General features: G+C 42.2%; 1 protein-coding gene across 6 annotated transcripts in view; it reads left to right on the top strand.

Annotated features, from left to right (window-relative positions):
* Positions 1–13,828, top strand: part of pde9a (phosphodiesterase 9A) — a 123,207-nt gene that overhangs the window by 88,673 nt on the left and 20,706 nt on the right. For 4 of the 6 annotated variants that reach the window (XM_038719736.1, XM_038719740.1, XM_038719739.1 and 1 more), the window contains 4 exons: positions 8,048–8,132; positions 11,471–11,531; positions 12,137–12,211; positions 12,324–12,398. In XM_038719736.1, the coding sequence (XP_038575664.1) occupies positions 8,048–8,132; positions 11,471–11,531; positions 12,137–12,211; positions 12,324–12,398 (296 nt within the window). The remainder of the gene's footprint in view (positions 1–8,047; positions 8,133–11,470; positions 11,532–12,136; positions 12,212–12,323; positions 12,399–13,828) is intronic. The other 2 variants (XM_038719737.1, XM_038719738.1) reach the window with 2 other exon arrangements.

Below are 13,828 nucleotides of genomic sequence, written 5' to 3'. Positions count from 1 at the left end.
GGAAAATTACAGGGTCTGGGTCTATGGTTTATAATTACTATCCGTTTTTTTTATGTGTGGTAGAAGATTTTAACCATGTTCATAGGGAGGAGACGTGATCTGTAAAAAATTTGATGTACGACAGAACAGGTATGGGTGGTTGAAGAAGAACAAAATTGTATGTAAACGGAATGCTGAGTAAGCAGTATGCCTTGAGCCATGTCTGAAGATGATGGACATGGCTGTACTTGACGTCTCCATAGCTGGGACAGGGCAGCGGGCAGGAGATGATGACTGACTAATACAGTCTAAAGTCAGATAATTATAGTGTGTTGCTCTTTAATTGACTTTTACACGGTCCAGGCCAAACTTACAGGAAGCTGAATATCCAAGGGATATCCACAAGTGAAACTGCATCAGTCTGTTGAGGATTATGATGTGACATAACACCTTCCTGTTTCCTGTGCATAAGTGGGCGGCTGTGGCTCAGTAGGTAGAGCGGGTTGGCCGTTAATCGGAAGGTCGGTGGTTCAATCCCTGGCTCCTGCAGAATGTGTGTGAATGTTAGTTTCTGCTTGAGCATAAATGTGAGTGTAGTGTAAAAGCGCTTTGCGTGGTCAGAAAGGCACTATACATGCATTTAGCATGTTGTACTAGGAGCATAATTAGTTAGTGGTGTTTCTGTGACCCCATTTCCCATGCATCCTTTTGTTGTTCTGTTATTATAAGTTGTTATTATTATTATTGGTAGCACTTTATAATAACTACACACTGTGAACCATATGTTAAGTATTAGTACATTTTTAATTTATTTTTTATAAATCATTGTTCTTATTTTAATATACATTTGTAAGTAATTTACAAACATAGTTATACATGTTGTTTTCTTTATTAATAAGCTCATCTATAATGTGCTTAATAATTGTATTTTCATACTTTATACATGATCGCTTCACTATTTATAAATGAAGTATTATTTTAATGACAAACCATTTATATATGAGTTGTTAATGGTTCATAAGATCATTTGAAAAGTTTTGATACTTTCGGTATTAAGTAAAGGGCGGTTTTGCGCCCGTCCCATAGATGAAGGAGGGTGGGGTGACGAGATTCAGTGTGGCTTTATGTATGCTTTTTCTTAACTGTGATTAAACTGTCTTATAGTAAATAATAATGACAATTAAACTTTTTCAGTAGCAAACTGTTTCAAATGCGTGAGTGATTATTTTATGCTATTCTTTTCGTTCTTGTGAGGCTCTTAAGGACAGCAATTGCAATAACCTGACTTGTTGCCAGAGAGGAGAAAAAGAGCATTTATTTTATTGAAGTAACATGGCGACTTACATAGAAAGGAGAAAAAAGCTACTTAAAATTGTCTCCTATTAGGATAGTAAATAAGATGACATCTATCTCATCTTAAATCACATGCTAATGTCTGACGCTCAGGTGTCACAGGATAAAACCGGAAAAAAGACTTTGGCCCAGAGTTACACACAGCTGTCGCAGACTTGAGATAAAAGCGTGGCTATGTAGATCCGATGTTGTTTTATCCCTTCCTATACTTTAGTCTATACTATACATTAATGTTATCAGGTAGAGGTGAACTAAATGATGCTAAGAACAGACGCCGTAGTTAGTGAATCTGGTCGGGCTATGTGTGAAAAAACAAAACAGATGGCAATCACAGAGAGGTGACAATCATATGTGTGAGTGATTTTCTTATTGATCGGGGATTTGCGCTCTTGTTTTATTCTTCTTATAGACTGAGGTCTTGTAAATCAAAGGACAATGATTGGAGTAACAATTAAGCTTTCTCAACGATTGAAGTAATCTACGGCTCTCTGACTCTGATCTAACTCTGACAACTGCACCTGTGCTGGCATTCTATGACCTGAAGAAGAGGATCATATTTATTTATTCATACCATTATTTACGCTGGGACAATCAACCGGCGTGCAATGAATGTCGGGATACCTGGTGCTGCGAAGGATCCAGCTGTTGGATCCTCCAAACGGACGAAAAGAAGGGGATGTTGAAATGGGACAGCCTAGTCGCATCGACTGTGACGTATTCGGTCTTCAAATGCAGCCTTCGAAGGATGCTGTCCATGAATTGAGACACAGCTGGAGTGTCGACAGATGCCTCATAGAATGGAATTGGTGCAGTAATTTTACTAGCTGGAAACCAGTGGCCTACGCATCCAGATCCATGACAGAGAATGAATGTAGATATGCTCAAATAGAAAAAGAATGCCTGGGATTTGTGTTTGGCCTGGAGCGGTTCCACAGCTTCACTGTAGAAACGGAGTGTATGAGCCATATGGGTTATCAAGCCACAGGGGGCATGATATTGCATTGTGTTGTTAAGGCTGATGCTGGCCTCAGGTAATTTAAAGTTCCTGTATTGATGCAGACAGGTGTTATAAATTGAAGTATAGGAGCAAACAGTTTTTAACTGTGCTCAGATTATGTTTTTTATTTTACTTTATGTCTTTACTTTATTTATGACATAGTATTATTTGAAGTGGACGCTGTAAGGATGCAGGAATTAAACGCCTTAAACTGCAAACTATTGGAAAAGACTGGACATTGTTTTTCTGAGTACACGTTCAAAACAATTACCAATTAGCAACCAATAGCAGCTAAAGTATAGGATGGTCACTACACAGACAATTGGGGGCTTATCCCAGCCCAGAAATATTTCATGTTGTTTATTGGGGAAGTGTTTTTATTTATGTAAAAGGAAACCTACACATGTACACAAAGGCCTATTTCTCTCATATTCACAAATCACAAATCTGTCAAAATCTGTTAGTAAGCAATTCTCCTTTGCCGAGATAATCCACCTCACATGTGTGGCATATCAGGATGCTGAGCAGACAGCATTGGGATTGCAAAGGTGTGCCTTAGGCTGGCCACGATAAAGCTAGCACGAAGAATAAAACCACAGAGTTTGTTCAAGAAAGGTAGCAGTTTATTTCATAAATAACAATGAACAAAATGCATGTGTGTTTTCTTCATTTGCTTTAGTTTTTACAGTGGCCCTGAGGGTCACAAAAACATCTCACACAATACAATGTGGTGTTTTGTAAAATGTGAAATGTCATGCTTTGTGAACTGTTGTTTTCTGAAATGTCTGTTTTGTGGAATGTTGTATTTGTATTTCCTAAAAGAAAAATATGTTCCACAAGCAAAAAAAGATTATTATTATTACTGAAAAAAACAATTAAATTAAAAATGAACTGAATTCAAAATATTAGATTAGAAGATATATTTCCACTTGTTCCACTTTCCCGGTGTTGTGGTCAATTCAAATTAAAATTCCCTGTTTTGATTTAAACTATAATTTCTAAATCCTGCCATCTTGAAAACAAACCTGCAAACTTCAAATGAACAACATAAAAGTCTCGTGAAAAATTGTGGAAAAATTATCTCAGGTTTTCATCCCACTCTCCCTATCTGGCTGTACTGTAGTAGTAGTTTCAGATCTGACGCACAGCCACTTCACACAAGCATGCCAATTGCCTGGATACCTGGTCGCTAAGGCAACAGAGTAGTGCCCACACAGATCTCCATCCTCTCATCACTTTGGTCGCTATGGGAGCTGGAAGAGACCTTTTCTGTTTCAGTAGAAAGAGGTGGATTTATGAACGAGAGAGAAGGAGCCATGAGGACAAGAGGCAGATAGAGGACTACACAAGTCAGATAAAGATATGTGGAGTCCAAAGAGTTCGGATAGCTGCTACAGTCTGCTGAGGTGATCAGCACAGAAACAACCAGACGACAACTGGGAACTGTTGCGTTTCTGTAAATATCATCACAGAGTACGGTCTAGACCTGCTCTTTTATGAAAAGCGCTCTGAGATAACTGTTGTTGTGATTTGGCGCTATATAAATAAAATTTAAATGAACGACAGACAGCTGTAAATGCTAGTGGACGTCAGCTGCAGGCTCAGTGAGTGGGATTTGCTTATTTCAGAGCGAGGCCAGTGCACAGCTGCAGGATCTGTTTCCCTCTCTCATTCTCCAGTCCCCCTGCTGCCTTTCTTTGATTCTCTCTACTTGTATTTAAAAGAACTAATTGAGCATCATGAGGCACTCGGTATGGTTTCAGCATAATGTCACCATCATATATCTGCTGGGGCACTGATAGGCTGAAACATCAAACCTACAAAACTAATGCTCTAGTCCATACTACTGTGGGTTTTGGGTCACCTTTTTTAAGCCCTCAAAATGCAACACAGCAACAAGTGACTGAGTGTTATCATTATCTGACATGTCATTTCACTAGATGACAAGATGATTTTGTTGGATCTCTGCTCTGATTAGCTACTGTAATAATTTTTGCATGTGATAGATTGAGACACCGCTTGGGCCTCACAATCATCACATGGGACTTTCATACATATATGGGACTGCCCAAAAGTACATTCCTTTCGCTAGGAGATTGTATGCACCATTTCCACCTTGACAAATGACACCTTCTGATGATCCAGCGTTTAATCTTAAATGACACCTTACAAAAAACAGAATATGGCTTACTGGTATGTTGGACGATAAAGAAGCTCATCATCCAACGTTAGAAATCTCCATAAACTTAAGCCTCCTTGGATTGCTGTTTCCCTTGTTCCAAAACAGTAGCTGTCTGTCTTGTGAGCTGACGCACCCTGTGTTGTCCGTGCTGAGCGCAGACATCAAGTTGGCTAACAGACACTTCTGTTTTCCTGCCGATCCGGCATCTCCACGCTGCCTCGGATGAAAGGAAGACGCCAACTCCCTCAAGCATATTGCCGGCGCTTTCGGCTCACGCACTCAGGGAAGACTATAGTCTGCGTGCATGCCGGCACTGTCGGCTGACACCTGACATCTCAAACAAGTGATAAAAGAACAGAGGCATAGCTGTGCTAGCACGCCAAGCTATTAGCCTCTCAGAGCTAATTGTAAACACGGAAGTAATACGGAGCGGTGCATGTACCAGGGCCGCTGAACTCAGCAGCGGACATTATGTCGAGAGGGGGACCTCACCCAGGGGAGTGGAGGCTTCACTCAGTTTGCGTGCAGAGAATCGGCGCATTGTCACCTCTTCTTCTCCCTGAAGAACGACAATCCACCTCTGGGCTGGGACTCTCTGGCCCACCCGTGGCCCCAAGGTCTCCTTTACGCCTTTCCTCCCTTCACTCTCCTCCAGCCTCTTCTCCGAAGAGTGAGGCTGATTCTGGTGGTTCCTCTTTGGCCTCACATGACATGGTTCTCAGCGATCCTGCCACTCTTAGATGGGACGCCGTGGGAACTCCTGCACAGGAGGGACCTGCTGTCGCAGGGAGGAGGGACCTGCTGTCGCAGGCAGCGGTAAGGCCTACCCTTACCGCTGGGGGGTGTTTGCCAAGTGGTGCGGAACTAGACAGGTGGATCCCTACTCTGCGAGAGCACAGGACCTCCTGTCGTTCCTGCAGACCCAGCTGGAGGCAGGGAAGTCAGCCGTAACCCTGCGAGGGATGGTGGCGGCATTTAAGGCAGTTCGTGTTGATGCTTCCACACTGAATGAGCAGGACTGACACCCTTATTTCCCGGTTTCTCAGACGCTCTCAGAGGCTGGCGGTTCGTAAGACCAGACCTTCAGTCCCTCTTTAGGATTTGGACGTGGTCCTCGGGGCTCTTCAGCAACCCCCCTTTGAGCCCCTTGGGTCAGCTGATCTGCAGTGGCTCTGCTGTTGTGCCCTGTCAGAGCGCACTCGAGCCCTCAGGCAGACGGACCAGCTCTTCATTTGCTTTGAGTCCAGGAGCCAGGGCAGGCCTCTGTCAAAATTGAGGCTGTCCCACTGGGATGTGGACGCTATTAAGCAGGCGTATGGGTTTTCGGGGGTGCCTATCCCGCCCGGGGCACGAGCGCACTCGACCCGTGGCATTGCTACCTCATGGGCCTTGTGGCGGGGAGCCTCCCTTGTGGCTATATGTGCAGCAGCAACATGGTCGTCTCAGTCCACTTTCACCAGATTCTACCATCTGAATGTGGCAGCCAACCCCTCCTTTGGTGAACGACTGCTGGGCGTATCTCGTCAGTGAATGACTAAAGCCTTGGGCTGTGGGGTCATCTCCGTGGTCAGCCTTGCGTCTTGCGGGCTGCCCTGAGTGGCCTCCACGCATTCCTTGGGGCAGTCTTGCATCTTGCCGACTCCCCAGTAGCCCCTCTGCCTCTCAGGCTTGGCCTTTGCGACTTGCGTGGCCTTGACCTGGTTGGTGTATAAATAGTGTACATTTGTAAATAGTTTGTTACTATATGGGCTTGGTTAGTCTCCTCACGGGGTGTCTTAAAGAGTTCCCCATACATATGGAATATGTAACGGTGGAGAGATAGTCTCTCCACTCAGAGAACCAAGGTTACAACGTAACCGACCGTTCTGAGACACAGGAGAAACACAGGAATTACTCAGAGTGCAAGCCATCATCAAAAACATGTTTCACAAGAACATTGGAGACAAAATGGCTGGAGGTACTCTCCCATATGTGGTTATGAATAATTGATTGGTAACCGGTGTGTAGCTCCGTCACCTAACACATACACAAAGAGAAAACATGGAACAGACCCAGAGTCACAGCACTGGCTGTGACAGTTAGCTATGGCAGCAAGAGAGTTGTGAGTATCGCTGTCTCAGCTGGTCTGCTGGCTCTTTGATCGTCTCGTCATCTCTGCAGGTTAGCTTACTCCACCTTTAATGTCCTATGTGGGGGAAGATGTGTATATGTATATTTTACATATTCTAATACACATTTAATTGTCTGTTAAGTTCTATGTGTGTAGCATGAAGGGACTACAAACTTTCATTTATCATTATACAACACAAGGTATAATGAGAAATTATACAATATAAACTATCTTGATACCTTTGAAAATTATTTAATGGCCCGTTAATTTAAGTCTTATATTATATAAATTTTCAAGCTTTTACTTTTATTTTTGGTTTCTACTGGAAACTGTTTACATGCTTTAATGTTCAAACATTCATTTTCTCATACTGTCCATTGCTTTAGCACCTCTATTCACTCTGAGCACTCCATTTTAGCTCTTGTCTCTTTAAGGCCCCCCTCCTTAAAAGCCCTTGCAAAAATTCTTTCTGCAAATTCCCACAGCCCTGGAGAGGGACAGGACCTATGGTGTATTCCATTTGACATGGAAAGTTCGAATTTCTGAGTCAGGAGAACCTCACCAACGCAAAATCCAAGATGGCTGCCCCCGGAATGAACAGTAGTGAAAGCTATAGTAACTTACTATTTATTGCACATCTGTCTTATTTGTATGTCATTAACTTCAGTCCTGTCAAACTTGCTGTATATGTAAAGACATGTTCCTATTTAAATCTGTTCTACTGCAACGCCGTCAGCAGTCATTCACAGCTCCTACCTCCGACTTTGCTGAAAAGTGTGGAGATAGGGCCTGCTATGATTAAAGTACAAACCCTTACTGGTTTTGGGAAAACTGGATCATATTTTATGGATAAAATATTTTCCAGTTTTCCCTCAGTTGTCCTCCGGCTGCTCTGCCTCAACTTTCGGTGATTTACTAAATTTGTTAGTTACTAGTTACTCAAGCCGTAAACTACTGCTAACAGTAGCTGCTGCTGTTAGCTCAGTTAGTCGTGCAGCAAGAAATCCGATGTCCTATTAGCTGATTCTGCAAGGACCAGACGCTTGGAGTGTTGGTGTTTACACCTCTAACATTTGGACCACTGGATTAGTCAGAGCCAGGTGGTAACAGCGGCTAGCTGGCCACTGAGAGCGGTGTATTCAGTATGTGTTAAGTGGGCGGGGCAGTCAACTGCGTTGAAGAAGGTCCTTTGCTAAGCAGATCCGTTCTTGACGTGAAGAAGGGAGGAAAACTCAAAATGTTTGTTTAGAGACGCATTTACAGACTGAGCAGAAGAGAATGTTTTGTCATAGTTTGGGGGTCTCTAGACACACTGGAGACACATTTATGTTGAAAAGCCATGAAAAAGTGCATTTTGTATAAAATGAGATGTTTAACTTTCAGTAGGACTAGTGGTGTTTTAATAAATGACTCTGTCTGTCTGTAGTGGAGGGGATGAAGGTGGTGGAGATTGAGAAATGTCGCAACGACATCAAGAAACTCCGTGAGGAGATGGCATCCAGAAACAACAGGTGACAGTAACAACAATTTTCTGCTCAATAACTGAATCTCAGTTGATCATTTAAGTCACTAGCATAGCAGATCGAAACTACAGGTTCAATATTGAATACATAAAAAAGCCACAATGAAACAATCGTGAAAATATAGTGTATAATATATAAATGAGCCAACAATTTTTGAAATAATAATTATTAAAACTCAACTCACTATTGTGAAATATCACTTCCTCATTCATATTCATAACAAAATGTTATGTTAAGAGACATTTTTAATTTCATAATGGGATTTCTCACAATGAAACTTTATTTATGCATATATTCACTTATTTCATAACCTCACTTTTCATGGTGTCACATTTAGCTTTTAAGTCTTAGCTTTCACCTCTGCGCATGCTACCTACCTAGCTGGCTTCCCCAATTTGTGAGCTTGGATTACTTTCTTTTTATCGTTTTTCTTTTTTTAATCCTGTCCTGCCCAGCAGCCTGGTATAGAGGAGCTGGATACTATGTTTGGTCAGACAGAATTTGCTATAACAAGAGAGTATTAATATGCTCCTTTGGCCGTTTTATTATATATTTAATTATGTATTAATTTATACCCATAACGGGGAGCCCCTGCAGCCAGGGAGTGAGACCCCTGGAGAACCAGGGACCAAATCCGAGGACCACCCAGAGGAGATAGAGCGGGTTGCCCGTTAATCGGAAGGTTGGCTGTTCAACCCCCGGCTCCTCCAGGCTGCATGTCAAGTATCCTTGGGCAAGATACTGAACCCAGCCTCTGGTAGCTGTTCTGCCAGTGTATGAATGTTTGAATGTTAGTTTCTGAATGAATGTGTGTGAATGATGAATGCAGATGTAGTGTAAAAGCGCTTTGAGCGTTCAAAAAGACTATACAAATACAGAGCATTTACATTTACCCCGGACAAGGGCCCGCCCCCCTCAGACAGCCTACCCCAAGGCACCAGGCCAAGAACCAGCCCAACAACACTGGCCATGTGCACCCGGAACCTCTGCACACCCTCGTTGTGAGAGAGCTGGCAGGGGTCAGCGGCGGGAGCCCCCGCAAGGGGGGCCTAGGGACACGCCACCCGCCCTAGACATCCAACCGGAGCACGCCCCCACATCCCTCCCACCCCCCAAACCTGTGTTCATTGTAGCAACAAAACAGAACAACAAAAGCCCCACACACAACTTTACACATTTATTTATTTTATTTCTCCCATCAACTTCTATAATGGTAACAATTAAAGTCGGAGAGAATCAGAGAGTCTGTCAGCAAGCAACACATTTTACATCATTTATCGTCATTTTTATTCAGTCACGTCAGGCTGGTCATTCCTGTGTTTTGACCAAATGGACGAAAATAAAACATAGTAAACACGTAGCATAAGGAGTCGGACAAGTCACTAAACTGAACTAAAGTCTCTGATAACTGTGAGACTTTATTAGTACCAACACTCCATCAAAAGTCTCTACACTTGTTAGAGCCGACTGACAGCTGATCCAGCTGTTTTCAGCTCCCACAGTCATTAGAAAACAGACGTTGCTTTACGTGACACTTCAGAGGAAACGTCTCATGTCTCTAGAAACATATTTGTAACTGCTAAGCCTAAGCTTAAAGCAGCTGAGGGCTATGCAGAGGGTTGCAAGTAGGCTAGTTGACGAGCTTACCGTGGCCGCTTTGTTCGGTTCAGAAAGAAGGTACCAGGAGTTCAAGTTCTGATTTTTTCTCTGTCATGAGATATATGATTTATTGTTACACAAGGTCTTCAATATCCATTACTGAACAATATGCAGTCTTCATCGACACTGTCACAAAATCAAACAAACAGCCACAGCATTGGTGGCGGTCAAAAACTAGTTGGCTTTTCCGCTCTGGCAACACCTATGTCTGATTGCACCTGCCCTCCTAAGTAGATGAGCCCCAATTAGCTATCCCAGCACCCTAGAACCAACTACAGACCATACCTGGACACAAAACACTGAAATGGCTCCTACAATATTTCCTCATTCCTTCTCTCCTTGCTTGGTTTCCTTGCATCTCTCCATGAATCCTCTGTGGGCGGGACAAAGATGCAAGGAAAAGACGCAAGTGAGGGAAACGTGGATGCAATTAAGAGACTTGAGAAGCACCCATAACTGGAGCGGGTAGGCGGAAGAGGTCATAGGGAGGCTAGGCAGGAATGGTCCTCCCCACTGAGAGGTTCCTGACTGGCCACAGCATTCAACCCCGTACCCCGCCCCTCTATTTAGCATGAAAGTGAAGAGCCCTTGCGTTAGCTAGCTCCTGTTGGCTTGAGTGACCATAGAGAAAGTCTATATGTCATTTTAATCTTCACAGAGTTGTGTGCCTTTCTCTGAGGAACATCTTTAGATTCAAAAGTGGGAAAAGTACCTCTGAATTAACCGCGTCACCTGCTAAAACTGATCTTTTCACTTTAATACTCAGGGATTAACCAAGCTCACAACCCACTCTAGCTAGTTAGCTAGCTAGGTAGATAGCATGTGCAGCCTTGATAAGCTAATTCCATAAAATGAGACCTTAACTTCAGTGTCTGTATTTAGTTACAGTAGCCTCTGGTTGGTTGATTCAGAATGACTGTCTGCTTAAGCTAACACAAGTGGTCATGTGATTGGCGTGATGTGAAAGGTGAGAATGCAGTGACTAAACCACTGTCAGGAGAGGGCACATGAAATTACAAGTAGCATTTTTTTATAAAATAATAATTAACAAAAAAACACAAATTCACTGTAGTAATTCTTTGAATTATTTCATAAAGTATTGGTTCTTTTATATATTGTACACAATTAATTCATATTATTTATTTCATGACATCTTTTATTTATTTCATATTTAACACTTGGGGTTTTGTTCTCTGAACGTTCTCTGGTTCCAGCTTCTCCAAAGTGAGTGTTGGCTACTTTTCTCTTTTTTTGTATTATTGTAAATGGAACACAGTGCCTTGGGCTCTGGGAACTTGTGATAAACATTTTGTAAAATTGTTTTGATGATTTGTAGACTACAAGATAAATCAATTAATCAAAGGATGACAGATTATTATATAATGAAAATAATTATTAGTTAAGGTAGGTATTAGGTTTTACTAGCAGTAGTATTAATGGTCATGTTAATAACTAGAAGTTGTAGAAGCAATTGAGAAAGTAAGGCTGGTGAAGATTCAATGATATAATTTTTACATTGGAGATTGAGGTAATTTTACTAACTATTTATTATATATAATTACATTTGATATATGTACAATTATTTCAGAAGTAGTATAGTATGTACCATTATTGTTGTTATTATTGCCTTTTCTCTGTTGCCTCAAGCTGTTTTTATTTCTTTTCAGTAACTTCCTGGAAGACAATAAGAAGCTGACTCCTCGCAGAGACGTACCCTCCTACCCAAAGGTAAGGTTTTCCTAGAAAGACTCTACCACGCACTGTTCACTCCACTTTGTGTTAGCCTGGTTAGTCTGGTGATGTCACCTGTACTAAGAAATACCACACCTCCATTGTGGTTCCAGGAAGCAGACAGAACAAAGGTTTGTTCTCAAACATGAGGTTCCCTGTGTATGTCAAAAACCAAACCAAATCTATTTCATTTCGCAGTGGAAATGTGACAGTTATGTTAATGTACGTAACTGGCCAATTTTGTAGATGTTGATGAGGTTTAGTCCATGTCTGTTTCCAGAAATCAATCAATCAGTGCAGTGCAGTAGGTCAATTTGAAATAATCATCTCATCTCTATCCTGAAACACTCTCTGAGAAAACGCCAGTGAATCCATAAAATGTTTGCACACAGTGACAAGTTGTAATTTAGAAATGTTGACAGCTAGTGCTTCCTTTAGTATAGCTGCCAATGATATTTGATAACTGAAAATAAATTTGAACAGTCTCTCTGTAGTGGGAAACAGCAGTCCAGCAAGAATTTAGGAATGAATTACAGTAGGTGTGTGTAGTGGTGCCCCTTAGCCAGGCAGACAGGGTTAACTGCAAGCTCTGTTGTCTGCAGTACATGCTGTCACAACAGACCATAGACGGCCTCAAAAAACCCACCTTCGACGTCTGGCTGTGGGAGGCCAATGAGGTAAGACTGACCAGCTCGCTGAACTGACTCAACCACAATTCCCCTCTCTCCTCTCCCTGTGCCCCGTCTGCCCTGCTGTCCTTTGTCTGTGTGTGTGTGTGTGTGTGTGTAGTACCACCTGTCTAAGGAGACAGTAGCAGCTCTAAGATTGCCTTCATTCGATGCTTGGCAGTGGGAACCCAATGAGGTGAGACTCATGCCCTCATTAATCTACTGATTAAGTTTTCATCAAGGATAGGCTAATAACCATTAATTATTACTGATTGATCTACTAATGATGAAGTTATTAGTAGTCTAAAGATCTTTGTAGGAAGTAGAAAATAAAACAACTGTAACTGTGAGCTGGCTGATATTACCTACACCAAACTGACAAAAAAACCTGTTAAACCCAGGTGCACGTGATTTAAAATCATTCTCATATGATTTAGCATTGCCCTTCTAAAACATTGTTGGACTCTTGATGAACAGTTTCATAAAAGGTTTTTTTTCCCCACACATTGTTTGTCAAAATGGCAACTACATTCCCCATAATGCAACTGCACCACTGACAATTGGGTTGGAGATTCTGGTGTGTTATGCTACTAGAGGCTAAGTGACCCTTAAACCCTGGCCCTCTCACCTCATCAGCCCAACTTTACCGTGTCCTCTCCTATAGTACCGCAAACGTTACTGTGAAAATTCCTGCTGTAACACAATTTTCAACCTACAGCACGCTGGCACCCAACATTATATCCATTATGTTTATATTGTGTTTTTAGCTAACATAAACTCATTATATTACAGTCTAGACCTGCTCTATGAAAAGTGCAATGAGATAACTTTTGTTATGAATTGGCACTATATAAATAAAATGGAACTGAATTTAATTAAAATATAGCAAGTGAAAAGGCTGAGGGAGACGTGCCTCTAATGACTGCCTCCATTCTGTGCCATGAAAGTGCCAAAAGATGCATTATTCAATGGAACTGCGTGAAAAATAAAAGCAGTCTGGGTGTGAAATCACTGCTTGTGTGAAAGTGTGTGTTGCACTCATGAGTAGCTGATCTGCTGTTAACAAGGCATTTCATTTATCTAGTTACAGAGTAGTTTACATGTCGGTACTGCACCACACCGGGACAAACTGACACAATATCTTTTATAGAAGGACAGGGATAACATCACGTGTTACATTCACCAAATTTACAAGAGGGGACAAACAATCATGAATCTGTCATAGACTGTGCTGGAGGACAGAGATCCAGTCTCATTGAGCATAACAAGAACGTAATAAAAATACCAGCTATAAACACAAAGGCAAGATTGGACAGTTTTATACCAGGTGTAAATGGAGTGTTTGAGAAATCGTCTCAGGTTACGTATGTAACCCTTGTTCCCCGAGAAGGGGAACGAGACACTGCGTTGGTGACGACACTATGGGAACGCCCCTGGGCGTGGCAGGGCTGAACTATGAATGAAACTACTCCAATCCTATTGGTGTTACTAGAACGGTAGTGTGTGACGGCGTAACCGGAGGGGGTATATAAGCACGCTGGCACATAGGACACATTAGCCTTTTCTATGAAGCAAGGCACTCCAGGCGGGGTGAGGTGTGGTGGACCAACGCAGTGTCTCGTTCCC

Source organism: Micropterus salmoides, unplaced genomic scaffold (genome assembly GCF_014851395.1).
Source record: "Micropterus salmoides isolate LMB-PRFRI ecotype aquatic unplaced genomic scaffold, ASM1485139v1 Ms_hic_scaffold_15, whole genome shotgun sequence".
NCBI lineage: Eukaryota > Metazoa > Chordata > Actinopteri > Centrarchiformes > Centrarchidae > Micropterus > Micropterus salmoides.
Note: the sequence above shows the minus strand (reverse complement) of the source record. Positions and strands in the feature narration are given on the sequence as shown.